Consider the following 20165-nt stretch of genomic DNA (forward strand, 5'->3'; position numbering starts at 1 on the left):
CCAGGACCATCCACAAGCGGACGCTGGGATCCTGATGAGGTGGAGGCGCTGCACTGGATATAGGTAGGACTCAGCACACTACCTCAGCTGCCTGTCTGGGTTGGCAAATCCCCACACACCATCATGCGGGAGACTCAGGAGTCCTGTTGCCAACAGGTGCACCACCAGACATCACACTGTTATGGGGACTGGTTAGACCACAGGGGCCAATATGAGATTGGGTGGGTTAGGTCAGCCCAGAAAACCCGTTACATGCACATACAGGTACAATTGTTGATCCACAAGTGTGAACTCTTTAAAGGTCGATTTACATTGGTAAGTTGTTAAACCCTTTGGGTGCCAGATGGGACACAGCCACTCTGGCAAACTAATCACGTGACCGCGGCTTCCTTTAACTAGGAAACAGACAAGATGCGCCCTTCTCCACCCCCCCCCCCCCCGCACCCCTCCAAAAAACCTTCCATCACACCTCAATAACACAAAAAAACAGATACACTGCAAACAGTTTATTGTTTGTTTTTTTTGGTGTTTTTTTTTTTTTTAATTCCCTTCAAATTATTCCAACAATGATTACAATATTTAACAGTTTTTACATAAAATAAAAAAAAAAACAAACGTTCTTAACGAGGTCTAATGAAAATGCCAAACTTTCCTGGCCCACTTCATGTTCTCGTTCAGCCACTTGAAAGAAGCAGAGTGGTCCAGGATATACACCTGCTCCATAGCAATGTTCACAGTCATGTGCTTTATGAGCAGTCTGGGCATGGACAGCCGGGTGGCTTGTATCATCCTATTCACTGCTGTCTGATAGCTCTCTTTACGGTGTGTGTTGTCCTCCTCACTTCTGTAAGCACAAAGTGGTGTAGAAGATGATCAGAAATCCTGTCTCAATTCCTATAATCACATTAACTTTTTCACAGAGAGCCTTGGAAATGCAACGCTGGTGTTTCTGGCAGTGAATGGGACACACATGCAAAGATGCCATATGTGTTATTGATTTCGGCAGCAATAACATTTACTCACCAGTAAAATCTTAAGTAAATCAATAAATAGCAGTGGCAATATAAAATTGCCCTATTACATGTATACATTTGTGTAAAATCACCCTTAATTAATAAAACATTTTTTTAAAAGAGTACTTTACTGAGATACTTTATCAAATCAATATAAACACTATAACCTCAGGTCCAGAAATCTACATTGAATTCATGGGTCAAACCAACCCACAAAGTAAAAACGTAATCTCCATCCTATATCACTATGGGGAAAGACAACGAGTACAGTATAGAGTGTGATGAAACAATGAGAGAATGACCTTCAAAGTGTGTGTGTGTATATATATGTATATATATTTGTGTATATATTTGTGTATATATATATATATATATATATATATATATATATATATATATATATATATGTATATGTATATATGTGTATACACACACACACGTATTGAAACAATGAGAGAATGACCTTCAGAAATCTTTAGATATGCAGGCTTGGGGAGACTGCTCGGAATCCATACTTAAAGTACCTATCAACACATCTATTAAAGAAAATAGCTACAAGCGGTTATACCATTGGTACGGTACACCTGATAAACTTAACATATATCCCTCACCCATGTTACCATGGGTGTGCTGGAACAAGAGAATGCATGGGGCATATTGCTGCAAAAATATATGCTTGTAATGAAACTTGGTGGACAAAAATGGAACAGATAAGGTTTCATAGCAGCAGCCCTTTTGTCAGATCAACCCTTACCGTTGGTGTGGCAGAGTGGGCACCTTCCTACACACATGGTGGACCTGTCCTGGTGTAACTAGTCTCTGGTAGCAAGTCTTCACACTGATTACGAATACAATCAATCTCGCTCATAAGCCTGCTCCATTGATGGCACAACTAAACAACCAATCCAAAATATCCAGAGAAGTGAACCGAAATGTAACACCCATGAGGTTTCAAGGTGGCTAAATCCTATGTGGTAGTTACGCGGAAGCAGCCAGCTCCCAGCATATCAGTAGAAAACAAAATATGCCAAATTATGATCAATGAGGAGTTAATACGTATTTTTAATGATTCCCACAGTAAATTCACTAGCGTATGGGGCTCAAGGATGGGAAGATATGAGGTTCCCAACTATGATATAACCCTACTAATGATCTAACCTCACTTTACACTTTCTGCAGGGTCGATTGGCGAAAAACCTGGATGCCTTCCGAGCCCCGTCTTTTGAAGAACGAATTTCTTTACACATCTAGATTGTTCATCCTGCTTTTATCCACTTCTCTTTTTTTACTGTTAGATATCCATCATTATAGGATATCATTGTACTTTAATTCATTCTCGTAAGAAGAATGAGGAACACCTTAGCGCAGTGGTTCCCAACTCCAGTCCTCAAGGACCACTAACAGTGCAGGTTTTAAGGCAATCCTCTCATTAGCACAGGTTCACCCAATCATTGTCACTGAACCACCTGTGCTCAAGCCGGGGTATCCTTAAAACCTGGTCTGTTACTGGTCCTTGAGGACTGGGGTTGGGAACCACTGCTTAGCGGAAAGGTTAATATCACCAACAAATAAAATATTAGGTCACCAGTAAAAATACAAAGCAGCATTTCTTTATTTTTTTCTGGCCACAAGGCATAATTAGTTAAAACATTTTTGTGACGCAACAAGCAGACACTATGGGGGTTAATCATTAAAGTGTGACCGCGGCGATCAGGCACTACCGATCGTAATCCTATGCAGACGTCAAAGAGTTTTCGTGCGGTAGTTTCCCAAATACTCGCTACTTAATGCATAAACACCAATGTGAGTGAGAGATAGAGAGCGAGCGAGAGTGGAAGAGTGAATGATTGTCTCAGCGCGTGTATACTATAAAACAAGCACACGCTTCAAATGTATTTCTGTATTCGTTGAAACAGAAAACTTTTATACAATATCAAAAAAGATAAGCTGCCGTATACATTAACTAAGTGTTACCATTAGCAAGTCTGCATGGAAAAGTGACTACAAGATGTTAGACTTCTTACAATCTTTTCAGAACAGTTTGTTGTAAATCTGCACCCAACGCGACTGCATTATTTCCCATCACAGCGCATGCATACCCAACAAGAGGCTGTGTCTTTTCTTACCAACCTTTTCAGGACTATTTGTAGAGTATGGTTGGGGCCCTCTGGTGACTGAATACTGCTAGCATTAGACACCACGAAACTTTCAATAGCTAACAGCATCTCTATCTCTGACAGGGAAGAAGGGATCCGAAGCAGTTTATGGTACAAGTCTCCTTCCAATAGAGGGTAGCACCCCAATTTTACAGCACCTGAAAAATAAGTTCTGTACTTAATGAATTCAAACAAAAAAAAAAGAGGCAAAAAACTGCTTGTAAGGGGGCAGTCCCTCCAAGGACAACATTAAACAAATAGCAGTGGCATGTTTAATAGAACATGCATACATACATGTGTGTGACAAGTATTCGAAAGTCTCCATAAATGGCAAATGCTGTGGAGTTTTTTTTTTTTTTAAACATTTTTGTGAAATATATTATAATGGATTATATGAAACAAAACATTTCCAAATACAACATGGAAAACATCATGTCTTATTATTTAAAAGCTGGATTTGGATCAGTTAGGGTCATAAAAGTTAACCAATAAAGTAATTTATAGTAAAATAAATATAGACTATGGTAAAATGAAAAACAGAACAATGGGGGATTAGGAAAGATTAGGAAAGAATTAGTGTTATTGAGAATTGAAAAAAATGACTCCAGGTGTCAAACATTTTTTTATTCTTTCATTTGAATATTGCATTTTCAAAGCTAGCAGATTAGTAAAATAAACAAGTGCTGGACACCAAAAAGAAAGAGGGAAAAAACAAACAAAAAAAACAACTTACAGCGTCGGTGCCAAGATCAAGGAGGATCCACCTCCCCGCCATAAACATAATACCAAAATCAATAATGTTCCAGTACACAGATGATTGCAATTAAAAACGTAGATTTGTCACTTTGAATCAAGATCAACAGATGGCAGAAGAACAACAGCTACCGGTCAGTATGTTTTAGCATGTAAAGGAGTATCAGGGTGTCATTAGCGCATGGTAGTTTTGTTTGAGGAAGCCCCTATGTGTAGACTTAGAAGATCAGAAGTACCTCTTGGTGGGAATCCAAACAAACATGCTTCAGACCCTTCCTCAGTTGCACGATGCAATAAGAGAGCATAACAACCCACTCACACTTAAAACCATATTGCAAAACCACCAGCCTGGCAACTTTTTCCTGCCATTTTGATCATGTACTAATGTTGCACAACTGATGTCTTCAGGTCAGCGACTAAGGCTATTTACCACCGCAATGCCACACCTGTATGCATAATAAGGGGGCCTTGCAGGTCCAAAAGAGGTATATTAAAATAACAAATCTATACATGCAGGCATCCCAAGAGTGAATAAAAATAAGATCCTAGGATAATCACATGGCACAGTGTTGTGGTGTGAATCGGTCTTACGTCGCCCAAAGCGACATTAAACTTGCATATTGTCGTATGCATGATAATCTGTGTACAAAGTCTTTCCAGAAAAAAACAAATCTGCTACGAGGCGATCAAAAACGATTTTGAAAGTAACGCTCTAGAGAAACCAATGTCTAGGTTATGCTAGTTGCAGAATGACACCCCCCTTAATGTGCTAGAACTTACAGATATAGGCAACGTTATTACCGCTGGTGCGTTGCAATGCGACATACACGGGAGAAGCACAATTGTTTTGGATCAGCAACGTGCGAGGAGGGGATGGCACTACTGTACCTTTCACCTGTAGGAGAACCAACGTTGGCTACATTTGTACGTATTGTGTATACTAAATTCAGCTTCAGCAGGTTGTAGAAGCAAAACAGCTCAAGTTGATTCAGGACAATACAGATTTAGCGAGACTTAGTGTCTCCGGAGCCGTGGCTGAAAAAGCTGCCCCAGTGCTGACAACAGTAACCCTGACTGCATCTGTAAATACACAATTTGACTTGCATGCATCCAGGTGTGCTGGAACAGTTTTGATTTTGGTATTAGGGCCGGCAAGATCAAGATTAATCTTTGCTGTGAGATTGGATGAGTATTAATTTTCCAACCCAGCTTTAAATAATTAAGTGTTAGTCCAGTATCCTCTAACCCAGCAGTGCGCGAGATTATCTGCGGGGGGCACGGGGGTTAAATTAAATGCGGGAGAAGCAGTGAAGGCCTTTGTAACCCTCTCTTACTTTTGGTTCAGGCGTCTTCTGATGAAGCGTCGCCATGGTAACGTGACATCATGACGCCAGAACGTCTGAGTCAAGGTAAGGAGGAAGGGGGAGAGGCGCATGGAGAGGGGGCACGTGGAGAGGGTGACAGCCGGCAGGGGGGAGAGGGGAAAAAGATAGCTCTCCCCCTGCTCTAATCATTATTTTATAGGAAATAGCTTTGACATTTAAGGTATTTTAAATTGGAATATATGAGTTTATGTAGAATGCACGATTCTTCTTTTGAAAATTTTCTAGCAAGGTCTCTTTCCCATGTAAATTACAATTAAATTGCTCATTGTTTTTAAAGGAGCCCAACATGGTTATAGCAACCTAAGTAGTTCAAAGTTCTAGTATTGGTCTTGGAGAAGAGATTTGTTTTAGCCTGCAATACCGTTTAGGTGAGATTAGACTGCACAGAGCTTGCAAATCCCCATGGGTTTATTCAAGCGACCAACAGGCGCAAAAAAAAAATACGTGGGTTGTAATATATGCAGCCTTTGATTACCTTTATTGAAAATTAAATACCTAAGCTGACAATCGATTCCTTCTGAGCTCCAAACTGTGACAATAGATCATGTTACCGTAGTACTATCTGGATACATTGTAGCTGCTGAGTTACACTGACTGAAAGATTGATTGGAACTGAAAGGCAGCCATTTCGTTAGGCACACAATCAGGACTGTTGCAGATTTATAACAGGAGCACCGGACGATTGCCAGCTTAGGTAAGAATGTAGAAAGATACATTGTCACATGCTAAACATACACAAATAAGAAACAAAAGGGATGGGGCACAGCGGAGCTGCTGAGGAAGGGGAAAGATGGGGCACAGCGGAGCTGCTGAGGAAGGGGAAAGATGGGGCACAGCCAAGCTGCTGAGGAAGGGGAAAGATGGGGCACTGCCGAGCTGCTGAGGAAGGGGAAAGATGGGGCACTGCCGAGCTGCTGAGGAAGGGGAAAGATGGGGCACAGCCGAGCTGCTGAGGAAGGGGAAAGATGGGGCACAGCCGAGCTGATGATGAGGAAGGGGAAAGATGGGGCACAGCCGAGCTGATGATGAGGAAGGGGAAAGATGGGGCACAGCCGAGCTGATGAGGAAGGGGAAAGATGGGGCACTGCCGAGCTGCTGAGGAAGGGGAAAGATGGGGCACAGCCGAGCTGATGATGAGGAAGGGGAAAGATGGGGCACAGCCGAGCTGTTGATGAGGAAGGGGAAAGATGGGGCACAGCCGAGCTGTTGATGAGGAAGGGGAAAGATGGGGCACTGCCGAGCTGTTGATGAGAAAGGGGAAAGATGGGGCACTGCTGAGGAGGCTTTTCATCAATGTGAGCCAGGGCACCGTTTGAGACAAAGTTGTAGTTCATTTAAAGTGTATACCATTCCCTTTCAGGTTATCCCAGGAAATTCATTTCAAAGACTAACGAGACCGGCACAATAAAAAAATAAAAGGTACACTTTGTAGTACTATACTGTATAACTGTTTATTTGCATATGTATCAATTTCAGTCTCAAATGCAATATTTTGTTTTGGTTCCCTTCCCAGAGCCTGTGGGTGAATACAAAGGGCCAACACACTAAGACATTTTGTCAATAAACTACAGTACAATGTTTGAACTCCGTAAGCCATCCTTAAAGGAGCACTCCGGGAGATACTTTTATATTAATGGGTTGAACTGCGTTAATGTCGGCACCGGGGAACCCCGCTTCCCGAGATACTTACCTTGGAAGGGGGCGCTGGCAGTTCTGCGCAGTTTAAATGTCCTGCGTCACGTGGGCCAATAGGAAGCTGCAAGGGATGATGTCATGGCTTCCTATTGGCCCGCGGGACATTTAAAGCCGCTGTTCCGATACAACCCCCCCCGACTAGCCCCGTCTGGGCTGCTACTGGCACCCCCTTCCGAGGTAAGTATCTCGGGAAGCAGGGGGATCCCAGAGCTGAAATTTATGCATTTCAGCTCCGGAAACCCCCTGCTTCAAACCTATATATTTTTTTTTTTGTTTTGTTTAAGGTGTTATCAGAAGTGTCTCTTTAAAAAAAAAAAAAAACTGTATTACTAGCATATATATTACCTCACGGAAACACTCACATTTATAATGTGCTCTTGCTCTGGACCACAGACAGCTTTTTCCTAAGGCCGTGATTAGTTCTCGGAGAGTGAAGAAGTCAATCTGTATGTTCTTTGTGACCATGAAGTCTGCCACGGTGGAAGAAATGCCAAGGCTCTTATTTTCAACGCAGGAACCCAGGAGCTTATTGAAAAGTATGCTGTACTGAGAGACATTCACGTCAGCTGAAAAAAAAAACACAGGTCACAGAGAAGAAATGCAGAAACTAACATGTGCATTAAACATGACCACTGTCTCGTATTCCTCATGCCTGCATGACTTCCAACAACGTTTTACAGTCTATCCTCTGTGCTCCCATGTACTTTTCACAGCATTAGGCCGCGCTTATAGTGCTGGCGACGTGACCGATGACATCACCCGGCGCCACTGGCGAAAGTTGTAATTTGATTTTTAGCGACAAGGCCAGTGACGTCACTAAAAGGGGCGGGCCGCACAATTTGATTGGTTTAGAGACAGTCACATGTAGCGACTGCCTCTAAAAAAAAAATCAAATTTACCCAGCTTCAATATTTTTGGTCGCTCCGTCGCTTACTATAAGCGCTTGCGACGGAGTGCATGTATTTGTTTCGGAGCAACGTCGCGTCACCATCACAAGGTACTATAAGCACAGCCTTATACAGAAGCTATATTATCTCAAAAAAGTTATACAAATGGTATACAGACATACCCCGCATTAACGTATGCAATGGGTCCAGAGCATGAATGTAAAGCGAAAATGTACTTAAAGTGAAGCACTACCTTTTTTCACTTCGGTAGAGGTAGGGAGCCGGTATTGCGGTTCAGGACGTGCCTGTGTCCTACTCACAGGCGCATGCGCGCACTGCCATTTTCCAATTGGGCGAGGGGGAATCAGCGCGTCACACAACTACGGGGGTCTGTAGGGCTGAATAAGTGTCCGTACTTGCGAAGCGAGCGTACGGACACAGGGTAATGGTGCTATTGTAAATATGTCTGTACTCGCGAGTGCCCGTAAAGTGAAGGTCCGTATAGCGGAGTATGCCTGTATTGTAACGATGTATAAGCTATGTATGATATGTATATTAAAATATATAGAAATAAATTTTGAGTGCATGAGATTAGTGACCAGCAAGGTCAGAAGATGTATTCAAAGGGTTCCCCGTTCTGTATATAGAGGACTAATACGGACATTGCTTGAATAATGTGAAATAGAGATACAGTTCTCTTTATATCTGCTCTAGTAACAATAACTGTAGCCAGTTAGGTGAATGAAAGCTGTAATGCACCTGCTCCATATCTTGCATCCCCCAATTAAACAAGACATTTTCACATAAAAGGAGCCACAGTCTATGTAGAGAAGGGGCCACCAACAGGTCAGGTTTTTAGGATGTCCCTGCTACATCCTACATGGCTTAATAAGTGGCACAGTTGAGCTCATTGAGCCACCAGTGCTGAAGCAGGGTTATCCTGAAAACCTGACTTGGTGGCCCTTGAGGACTGGAGTTGGCCACCCCTGATGTAGTCATAAAGCTGGTGTGGTACACAATACAGACTCAAAAAATAAATAAAAAATCTCTATATAGACTGTGACCTCGTGTGTGACAATAATCCTGGATTTGTAAGATGTGGCTTCTTCTGCAATAAAAGTGGATTTTGCCAGACGTTTTGAGCAAATGCCATTGTTCGCTTTGAAAACATATCACTAGCACAGCTGTCTTTTCAGGCTTACATTTAGAGTTCTGGAAGCCGGGCAAATTCTGAAGCACATTGAAGCATGCGGTGTAGTTGCTCTCGGCTAGTGTTTCGTGTGCAATCGTGTACAGCAGGTTATGGCGGTTGAGCACATCCATTCTGTCACAGGGCCACATTGTGGTGTTTATTATCCATTCAGACTCTGGAGTAAACATAAAAGCAGTGAAATATATTGAGGGATGGACGATAATCTCTGTGTGCAGAACATGAATGTGCATTTACTGTTTCTATAGATCTCATCTTTCAAATCTAGTTTTAGGTATATTTCCAACTGGTTAGTGGAATACCATACTGCAATGAATATGGCAGAAAATATTAAGCATCTTAATTAATCTGGCACATGAGGTTAATGTTGGTTACAAATAGTCTTAAAAATATAAAAATTGCTTTTATGGCCTGTCAAACCACACCAGTTCTGTGTTTTATAGGATTTATGTAATCTACAGATACAGACATCTTTTTTTTGGCCAGTGGGGGAATTGCAATATGGCTTCCCTGACACCAGATTAAAAAGGATTATTTTTTTAGGATATGGGGGGGGGGGTCAGAGGGATTCTGGAAAATATCAGGGGGCATGGCTAAGACGGTATTCCGAAAAAAGTAAATTTTTTGAATATGAAGATATCACGGGGCAAACACTTATTCTCAAGAATACCAAATCGATATTTGTAACTGTTGAGGTTAGACGAATCAAATGAACAAACGTAGGAAAGAAAGAATCTCTTAATGCTGCACTGAGAAAACACTCCAAAACGGAGTTAAAATTAACTTTATTGCAACAATCCCACATTATACCTACCCCGGAATTGCTGCCACAACTTTAGCTATTACTGCTTTTGAATATCGTTCATCTTGTGAGTAGGACACCTATAGAGCCAAGATCGTAGCTGAGAATAGTCTATTAATACACTACTTCTACACTTAGATTGTCTGTTTGTTGTTTTCTCTCCCTACATGCTGCCCCTGGACTTTGTTAAATCAACTATTTACACAGAGCATACATGTAAATTGTGAGTACCATTTATCACCTATGTTTACCATTTGTATCTTTATGGTGGCTCATCTGTGTTGCTCGTTATGGACATTTCCTAAGGGCAACTCCAATGGTTCTTTTTTTTATTTATATATTTTTTTATATTAGCTCTATTTCTCAACTGCTGTTGGGATTTACATCTTTGGGGATTTATTATTTACTCATAGTATAACGATTAACCTCAATTATTGTCTACAATGGATACACAAGATATTGGACAGGAAGACCCCACTGAAACTACACGTTCAAATTATGTTTTTAACGGTTTTGATCACAGCACAAGGTCTAAAAAGGCCCAACGCGTTTTTGATAATCAATTGGATGTGGACTGTAAAGATGTGTCTGACCTTCATGATTATTTCTTACGATTGGAGAAATGACTTATTGTTGATACAAGACTCTGGTGGGACATAGTAACACTTGACAATTATACCAAGTCAAAACATATCCCTAGAGGACCGAGTGAAAAAAAATCACCTACATTTGGATTTACTGATTCAAATTGGAAAAAGATTCTCGGTGATTGGTCCTTTAAATTAATTGATTTGATTGTTGACTCTAAAACAAAGGATAAATTCATTGTGGAGAAAGAGGCTAAAGCTCTACAGTTGAAACTATCTCAATATAAAACAAAATGGTGGGCTTTCAGGAATATGATTGTACTTTAGCTAAATCCATAAAACATCTGGAAAAAGAAACTATGGGAAAAAAACAGGCACAATTTGAAAGAGATAGGCTCGATTATGATCGCAATCAAGTTAATGCTTGGGAGAAGATCACTAAACTCAGAAGGGGGTAAACTTAGCAATAACTCATGGTCTCCAAAATCTATCTTAAAGAAAACACCACCAAATGACCCACAGAGTGCAGAATCTGACGTATCAGACACTGAAACACTTAGCCATTCAGTTTAATTTCTTAATGCTCGTGAGGATACTAATCCCCACTCTCAACAAAATACATCTAAAGGTCAGCGAACCTATTGGGGGAAGAGGACACAGGGATCAGGATAATAGATCTCGGCCAGGACATTATTAAGAAATTCTATAATAAAGATGAAAGGTTACCCAATACTGGTTTTATACAGATTCTGATGATGGAGATCTCCAAACTAACCCACTTAATCAATTATCTTTCAGAGACTTTTGTGTTGAACTAGGCGAGATTCAGACCCAGGACATTGATTCAGACAGATTCCTAGGCAGGAAGTACCCGGGTTTAAAAAAAGAAAATCACATTTCTTTCCAATGTTCATGAAGGGAAAATTTCTGTCCACATTTGAAAGCCTATTTGAAAGAGACCTCATGTTACATAAAGGGTTTCGTTTTGATTCACCTCAAAATAAACCTCGGGAGGGGAACCTCACACAGGGTAAAATTCTGGCCCCACGGGATCTCCAATTGAATAAATCCCTTGTAATTAAAAATGCAGATAAGGGGGGTGCGATCGTAGTGCAGCATAGGGATGACTATCACAAGGAAGCCTTGCGCCAACTGGGTGATACTTGTTCCTATGCTGTGGGCGGATCCCACTTTGAGGTTCCAGAGAGAACTTGGGAAACTCCTTGACGAGAGCTCCATGCTTGGAGTTAATGAAAACGATATTAATTATTTGTACAATGCCAGTCCTACCACGGCCGTGTTTCACCATCTCCCAAATATTCACAAGATGCTGGTCTCTCCTCCTGGGAGACCATCATATCCAGCATTGGGTCTTTGGGAGATGGTGTCTCACGATACGTGGATGTTTTCTCCAACCCTTGGTGTGGCTATTCCCCTCTTATATTCTTGACAGTGGAGACTTACATAAACAAATTTTAGGAAATTACCTGGAAGCGTAACCTGATCTGGGTTACGCTTGATGTAACCTCTTTATACACAGTGATCTCTTACCAACAGGGTGGGGTGGCTGCTCGTCTTTTTCTGTCACAATCAGACTTGGCACCAGCACACATCACTTTTATTTTACAGTCTATTCTCTTTCTCCTCACTCACAACTTATTTTAATTTGATGGGGTTCATAATCTCCAGACACATGGAACAGTGATGGGAACCAGTTTTGCTCCCTCCTACGCCAACCTCTTCATGGGGTGGTGGGAGTCGTTCCACGTGTTTGGAGATAACAAATTTAGAGAGCACATTTTATTCTATAGGCGTTTTATAGATCTTTTTATTTGGGATGGTGGTGTATCCACACTGTTGTTTCATTGATACACTCAATCTTAATTTCACTTACACATTTAATTATCAACATATACACTGGATAAATGGATTACCTTGCTGAGAGTTTGGTGCATTAATAGTATGAGCAAGTGGTGAGTCTGCGAAAGAGATGGGGTGGGGGGGCTCACGCAGTATGGAGAAGACTGAATGTCTTGTCCCTGTCTCAGTCCCCCGCCCAGAGCTAGCACCCCTCTCTTTAACCCCCCCCCCCCCGACAGAGGTTGTGTGTGTTATTAAAGTTTGCCACAAAAAGACGGGAGCCACGCTCACACCACGTTATAAGCGGATCGCGCTATAACGGGGTTGAGCTGTAACTGCAAGTCTGATGAAGAAAAATGCAGTAGCTATGATAGTGTGTCAACTGCTTTTAACCGAATGGCACCATTTGCTGTCATGGTTTTGTGAACATACAACTGTCGCATAAAACAACTCCCAGCATTGTGGAGGTAATTTACCTTTCAGTACCCACATTGCACTATCAAGGCTTCCAGTTTTTAGAAAGATTTCTGCTGCGATGTTAACCACTTGACACCGCGGTGCTACACTTTCTTTGCCTGTGAGCCCTTTCAGGACTGTGAACTGAATCTGCATCACGCGAAGCTTCTGTAGCACCCGTTTCCCCTTGATGGAAAGTAAATAAACATGCTTAGTATTTTAAATACAGTATTTTATGGAAGAAAAAATATATAAAAAAACTGTCCCTGGCACCATCAAAAATGTAATGAACAGACAAGCTTATAATGTGGACACTATTAGCACCAATAGACATCACCAACACACTATTAAATACACAATATTAGAGAACTGTCGATGTTCATAGTTGCAATAAAACATGCGTTTTATCTTTAGAAAATACGTATGTACACATTACAAAAGCTGGCCTATGCTACAATGTACTAAGGTGGTAATTATATGTTCAAGATATTTCGGGTGAAAAATCACCATTGACTGAAGTGGGGATATTTTTTTTTTAAACACCCATTTCATACAATATAGAATAAGGCCCTATCCTAACAGAGAACAAAATACCTTTTTCCACAGCTCATTTCTGTGGTAATGATACATCATGGAGATTCCAATCCTACCCAGTATATTTTTGTCTACTTCATTAAGTTGAGAGTCTTTGTACACTGCAAAAACAAACAATTCCACAATGTAAAATACATTAATTTTGTAATTGTCATATTTTAATAAAAATACAGTAAGTTACTTTTTTCCATACGATTCATGATAATTCACAATAGGAGATTAAAAGCGGCCCTGCATAGCAATACACTGTAGGTACCCAAGCTGGCTTAGCATAACGTACTGAAAATTGCAACCACAGCTTGTGCACATGGAGATTCTGTGGAAGAGAGAAGGGGGAGGGTGGAAGAGAGAAGGGGAGGGGGATAGAGGGGGAGGGGCTAAGGCGGGGTAAGTGGGGGAGGGGATGAAGAGGGAGGGTACAAGAGGGAGGGGGGAGGGGATGAAGAGGGAGGGGGAAAGGGAAAAGGGGGGAAGCGGAAAGTGAGGGGGGAAGGGTAAAGAGAGGGGGGGAGTGGAAGGGAAGAGAGGGGGGGAGTGGAAGGGAAGAGAGGGGGGGAGTGGAAGGGAAGAGAAGGGGGGAGGGAAAGGGAAGAGAGGGGGAGGGAAAGGGAAGAGGGGGGGAGGGAAAGGGAAGAGGGGGGAGGGAAAGGGAAGACGGGGGAGGGAAAGGGAAGACGGGGGAGGGAAAGGGAAGAGGGGGGAGGGAAAGGGAAGAGGGGGGGAGGGGAAAGAGGGGGGGAGAGGGGGGAGGGGAAAGAGGGGGGGAGAGGGGGGAGGGGAAGAGGGGGGAGGGGAAGAGGGGGGAGGGGAAGAGGGGGGAGGGGAAGGGAAGAGGGGGGAGGGAAGAGGGGGGAGGGGAAGAGAGAAGGGCGAAGGGGGCAATTCATTACAAAATGGGTTGGGCCCCTCTGAAAATAAAGCATCTCTTTTAGAATATACATATTTACCTGTGTCTGCAAATACACAAAAAGGAAGCTGTTGTCTCTCTTCCTTAGAGTCCTTCATGAGTGCTTCAGCAATGCAGTTTGAAAATGTATTAAGATCAGCTAAATCTTCACATCCTGTACGGACATTAAGATACAAAGTACCTAGTTTCATCCAGTCGCCTTTTTCTTTACAATGCTGTAAAAAATGTAATACTTAAAACTTACTACAACCAATACAAAGTCGAACCATGAATGCAAGTCCCAATAAATTTGTAAATTTAAATTATAATAAAACTGTACCATCACCAGTGACAGAACATTTATGGACTGCAACTTGTCGCTGTATATGGCCATTTATTGCGAGCATTATTTCAGGATTATATTTGGTAATTATTATGGCTAGGACAAACATTTACTAGGGCGGTGTGCTATTCTATTTTTTACTTTAAAGTCACCATTCGTGCCTAGAAATGATTTCTTACCAACATTATAAAATCTATAACGCTCACTATGGATTAATAAATCTGTGTGAAAAGAGGATACCTATACATTTATTTTGGAAAAAAATGATGTACAGAATGGCCGCTGATCTGTCCCTCCTAGGTTAAAAGCAAACATTTTGTAAACAACATAGTACTGTAATGATCTTCCTTAGCCAAAAGCAAACATTTGTCTGTTTTGGTTTCTTCTGAAAAGATTATTTTAACTGGGCCTCTGAAACGGTGGTGCTTGCCAATAATGTGCATAGAAGCGCACATACAGGGATAGTGTAGTCTAGCACGCCAATAAAGATGAGAAAGGGGGCTTTATTGTGCAAACGCAATGTTTGGAAACGGATTTCTGTAAAAGAAGCGTCAATAACCCAGACTAAACTCTATAAATGTCTCTGTCATTGGTTCACTTTTTACCAAAGGACCACCCTTAACCCTTTAAGTTCCGGAGGGGCCGCTGCACTCACGATCACTTGACTTGGGAAGGGGGGGGGGGGGGGGGAGAGAGGAGGTAGAGATTGCTGCTTTATTAATTTCACATCTTGCTTAGTGTGATCTAGGACTTAACTGCATAGAAGAATGGTGGACAAAGATCAATGACCATGCTTCTAATTTGGGGTTGGCCAATACTATTTGCAGTGACCGAGCACAGACAACGGTTTATGTTTTAACACCTATTATTGTTTTAGCTTGACATTACCACAAGACATTAACTGATTTTGGATCCTAATTTTAATAATCTATCCCACATACCTCAATTTCAGCAATTGCTAAATCCAAGTCATACAGAAAATTCTTTTCTGAGTACTGCACCTCAAATCTTCATCCAAGTTATTAAAAACATGAGAAAAACAGAGGGGAAAAAAAAAAAAAAAAAAAAAAAAGAGAAAAAAATTATGATGACTAAGGGACAGAGTTGGGCACAATGGATAATAGAGAGATGCATGAAAGCCAATGCAGTACACTGTTAGAAAACCATACTTGCAACTCTGCCAAACTTTCCCACTTCTAAGTTAGGATACTCATAGGTGAATTAAATGTTGCCGACCTGTGTACTCCAGAAGCTCTGTGCTTTGTGAAGTTACCTGACCTATATCATAAGAGTAGTACCTCTTGAACAGTGACGAAGCACAAAACTAAAGCTTTAGAACATTCAGAAACCCAACTTTCCAATTGATCGAAATTCTGGGTATTAATGAACAATGAATGCAGAAATATTTCAAGCATGCAAAAAACAATGGTGGGGTAAAAAAAAAATAACTTCATGTGTGGCCAACAAAGAAAATATCAAAAATAGGTAGTAAAAAAAATAATAAGGTTTTATCAATGCAGTTTTATTGTGGCAACATTGGAGAACATAACGTTTGAGGTCCGTTCTGGACCTCTCACCAGATGAAAGGTCCAGAGCTGACCTGAAATGTTGTGGTGAGAATCCTTCTGGGCCTCAAAATTGGTCTAATAAAGTTGGATTACTTTTATCACCCAATAGAATTGAAATAGAACAGGAATCAAAAAGATTTTGGGCAGACATTTGAACATATTAAAGTCTGATCCAATGGTGCAATCTTGTCAGAGATACCGAATATACATAGTTACATAGTAGATGAGGTTGAAAAAAGACATGAGTCCATGAAGTTCAACCTATGCTAAATTTAGACAGATTCTTTATCATATATACGTACTTACAGTAGATGTTCCAGAGGAAGGCAAACAAAAACCCAAGTGAAATATCATCCAATGATCTCACATAATGGGAAAAAATAACTCCTTCCTGACTCCAAGAATTGGCAATCAGATTACTCCTTGGATCAATATCCATCCCATGTTTACTTATTTGGTATATCCCTGTATACCTTTCCTTTCTAAAAATATGTACTTTAAAAAAAAAAAAATCTATTGTATCTGCCATCAGTCTCCATGGGTAATGAATTCCACATTTTAACTGCCCTTACTGTAAAGAACCCTTTCCTTTGTTGCTGGTGAAATCACCTTTCCTCCAACCTTAAGGGATGACCCCGAGTCCTTACTGCCCTTGGGATGAATATTCCTTGTACTGTCCCTGAATATATTTGTATATAGTTATCATATCCCCTCTTCATTGCCTCTTTTCTAATGTAAATAAATCTAATTTAGCTAGCCTCTCCTCATAAGTTAGATTGTCCATCCCCTTTATTAATTTGGTGGATCTTCTCTGCACTCTGTCCAGTTCCATGTCTTTTCTAATGAGTGGTGCCCAAAATTATACTCCATATTTAAGGTGTGGTCTTACTAATGCTTTATAAAGGGGTATGATTATGTTTACTTCCCTTGGATCAGCAGACAAACAATAATTCAAATCAAATTGTACAGGAGAAACTGTGTATTTTTTTTAAAATCCATTATCAAACCATTAATGTGGTTTATCTTCCTTAGTGTCCCTGAGGTAAACAGTATATAGGTTGGAAAAGTAGTCCCGGTGTGGCCCATCAGTTCAAACAAGCACATAACCAAAATCCGATAGGGCCAGCATATAAAAAAGGTATAGATCTCCCTAAACTAGAGTGACCAGACGTCACAGTTTTTCTTAGATTGTCCCGGTAACTTTTTAAGAAGTGCCTATAAGTTCATTTTTTTCCTATCTGCGCCCATTGCTTATTTGTGGTCGGCAAGCGCCAATCCTGTGCATGTGCGATTGTCTCTTGCCGGCCGCGCATGCGTGAATGGCCCACGCCGATCACGAATGCACTGCCGCCAAGAGCCGAATGCACTGCTGCCAAGAGTCGTTCACGCATGCGGGACAGTTTTCCCGTTTTTTCACTGGGGAAAAAATGGTTACCATACCTTAAAACAACCTGGAGAAAAAAAAATGGGATAGATTAAAAGAAATATCCAAAAAGGAAACATTTTGAAATGACAAATTAAACACTATGTCCATTTAGATTAACTATGGAGATTGATATTGCTGCTTTTTTATATTTAAATTCCTGATGGGTGACCAAAATTTACCCAGATTTTCTTATCCACATTTGGGAGCAAAGTTATCTCCTTTTTGTTTCCATCTGGGAAGCTCTATAAGTGTGAGATAGACAATTTGGTATTAAACCAGAAACTACATAAATCTTTATATATTTTGTTAGCTTGTAATTAAGTTTTCATCTCATTGAATTACTTTTGTTATTCATGTTGTTCTTATTGTAAAGATGTCACTTTAAAGGTCATCTTGCCTTTAGGTGGCGCTCTGCGATACACGGTTCATCTGCCAATTGACATTTATGTTACGGAGGCCCCATTTCATTATCATTATTTATTTATTTTTAAATAGATTTTTGTTTGTAGATCAATCCTCACATGATTTGGTAATGAAAATGTTCATATTCCACTTATTCAGATTTTTAAATAAAGTTTAGAGATATTCATACTTATATATTTTCTACTGGGCATAAATTACGTTCGCTTTGTTTAGTGCTAAAATCAACTATTCGATGCAATGCACATTTATATATTATATTATTTTTAACCAAGACAAATCTTTTGATTTGTTCATAATCCATTATTATGATATATTCATTTTCACAATGTACTATATATTTTTTCGTTTATTACAACTTGCTATATCAAAATATTGATTTAGTCAAATGTATTATATTGATTAATTATGTCTATTTTTATAGTGTATTATATTGTCCGAGTTCTACTTTACATGTGCAGGGTGTCCCAATGTTGTTCATCCAAGAGTAAATATTTATTACACATTATTGGGTGGGTAATTTTGTGACACCCTGTATATTGAGGTAGCTCATTATTTCAGCCTTTAGGTATATGTTGTAGTGGATTGTATTGGACATATTGATTCAATGAGATATTAGGAAATGTACCTACCGATATTTCAGTAACTTCAAGTCCTCTATGGCAGTTACGAATGGGTTAATCCCGGCATACTGTTAAGGTAGGACAATAACTTCTTAGATAAAAGTGGGGTGTTACCCATCCTTAGAGAGTTATCCGCTGTCAAGCTTTTTTTTTTTTTTTTTTTTTTTTTTTTTTTTTTTTAAAGAAAACAAACAATATTAAGAAGAAAACATAAGGGAGGGAAGTATCCTGCCATGGTGGACTTGAACTGAAATAATCAGTAGGTAAATGTCCTATTGTCTTCTACATCCTCTATGGCAGTTACGAATGGGATGTGCCACAGCAACGTTAAAAACTGTAGGGAGGGAGAACTTCTATTTGCTTGAATCACTTTCCTTTATAATCTCACATCTGTCGATGGTTGAACATCCAGCTGGTAATACTTAGCAAATGTCTGTAAATATGACCAGTTTGCTGCTTTACATATTTCCTGCAGAGAGGCATGAACCTTTTCTGCCTATGAGGCTGCCATGGCCTTGGTAGAGTGGGATTTAAACCCTATAGGTGGTTTCTTTCCTGCTGTTCTGTATGCTTCGCAGATACCTGCCTTGAAACATCTGGATATTGAGGCGACCAATACTGCCTGACCCTTCCTAGGTCCGTTGAAAAGCATAATCAAATCTTGCAGTCTTCCCAACACTGTTAGCCCTCAGTACATACAGTATGTCTCAATTGTGCCACTGCCTTCATTAAAAGTTGAATTCGGACAAAAGGATGACACCACAATCTCCTGATATACAGTAGAAATCAAGCACCTTTTAGGTTTGAGAATGTGGAACAGTCTTTATCACTATTTTGTCTAGGTCCACAACAAGATAAAGCATGGAGCTCTTTAACTCTTCACCCTGGAACTTATAAGTGTGAATATAACATCACCAGAGAATTCTTGTGCCTTTAACGGAGTCCTATCAAGTTTGCCTCCGTTAACCTTATAAATGGATTGGGGAAATGAACTGGACCTTCAATCAATAATGCGGGAAATGCATGGCTCCTCCACTGAAACGCTTTTAATCCGCAAACCAGGCCAGTCCGGGATCATCAACAGAACTCGAGCCTTGTCTCTCGATCTTGTGAAAATCGAGAAAGCGCCCAGGCTATAGTTTCAGGGTCGATGTTTGTGTCATCTTAACACATCTGCATTGTTCTGTTGACTGCCGATGCCATGAGACCGACATCCGGTTGACCCAATTTCTATATTAATTGAATGAAAACTTCCTGGTTTACCTCACATTCTCCTGGATGTATGGAATAAAAAAAAATGCACGAAAACACATCTAAATAAAAGTGTTGTGCCAGGGTACAAATTCTAAGGGACCCTGTGCTTTTCCTAAAAAAATTAATGCTGTTGGAAATTGACCATTCCACAGTCCAGTAAAGTACATAAGAAAACCAGTGCAAACTCGGGGGAAAAAATTAAAAAGGAAAAATAAAAAATAGTGTAGTATGTTACAAAACAAATGGT

General features: G+C 40.5%; 1 protein-coding gene across 2 annotated transcripts in view; it reads right to left on the minus strand.

Moving 5' to 3' along the window:
* Nucleotides 1-554: 554 nt before the first annotated feature.
* TOPAZ1 (testis and ovary specific TOPAZ 1) overlaps nt 555-20165 on the minus strand; it is a 77538-nt gene continuing 57927 nt past the window's right edge. For both annotated transcript variants that reach the window (XM_075587044.1, XM_075587043.1), the window contains exons 13-20: nt 15569-15635; nt 14346-14520; nt 13399-13499; nt 12825-12990; nt 9092-9256; nt 7365-7568; nt 3144-3327; nt 555-844 (exon numbers count right to left, since the gene is read on the minus strand). In XM_075587044.1, coding sequence (XP_075443159.1) covers nt 631-844; nt 3144-3327; nt 7365-7568; nt 9092-9256; nt 12825-12990; nt 13399-13499; nt 14346-14520; nt 15569-15635 — 1276 coding nt within the window. In that variant the 3' untranslated portion in view covers nt 555-630. The remainder of the gene's footprint in view (nt 845-3143; nt 3328-7364; nt 7569-9091; nt 9257-12824; nt 12991-13398; nt 13500-14345; nt 14521-15568; nt 15636-20165) is intronic.

Source organism: Ascaphus truei, chromosome 2 (genome assembly GCF_040206685.1).
Source record: "Ascaphus truei isolate aAscTru1 chromosome 2, aAscTru1.hap1, whole genome shotgun sequence".
NCBI classification, from domain to species: Eukaryota; Metazoa; Chordata; class Amphibia; order Anura; family Ascaphidae; genus Ascaphus; species Ascaphus truei.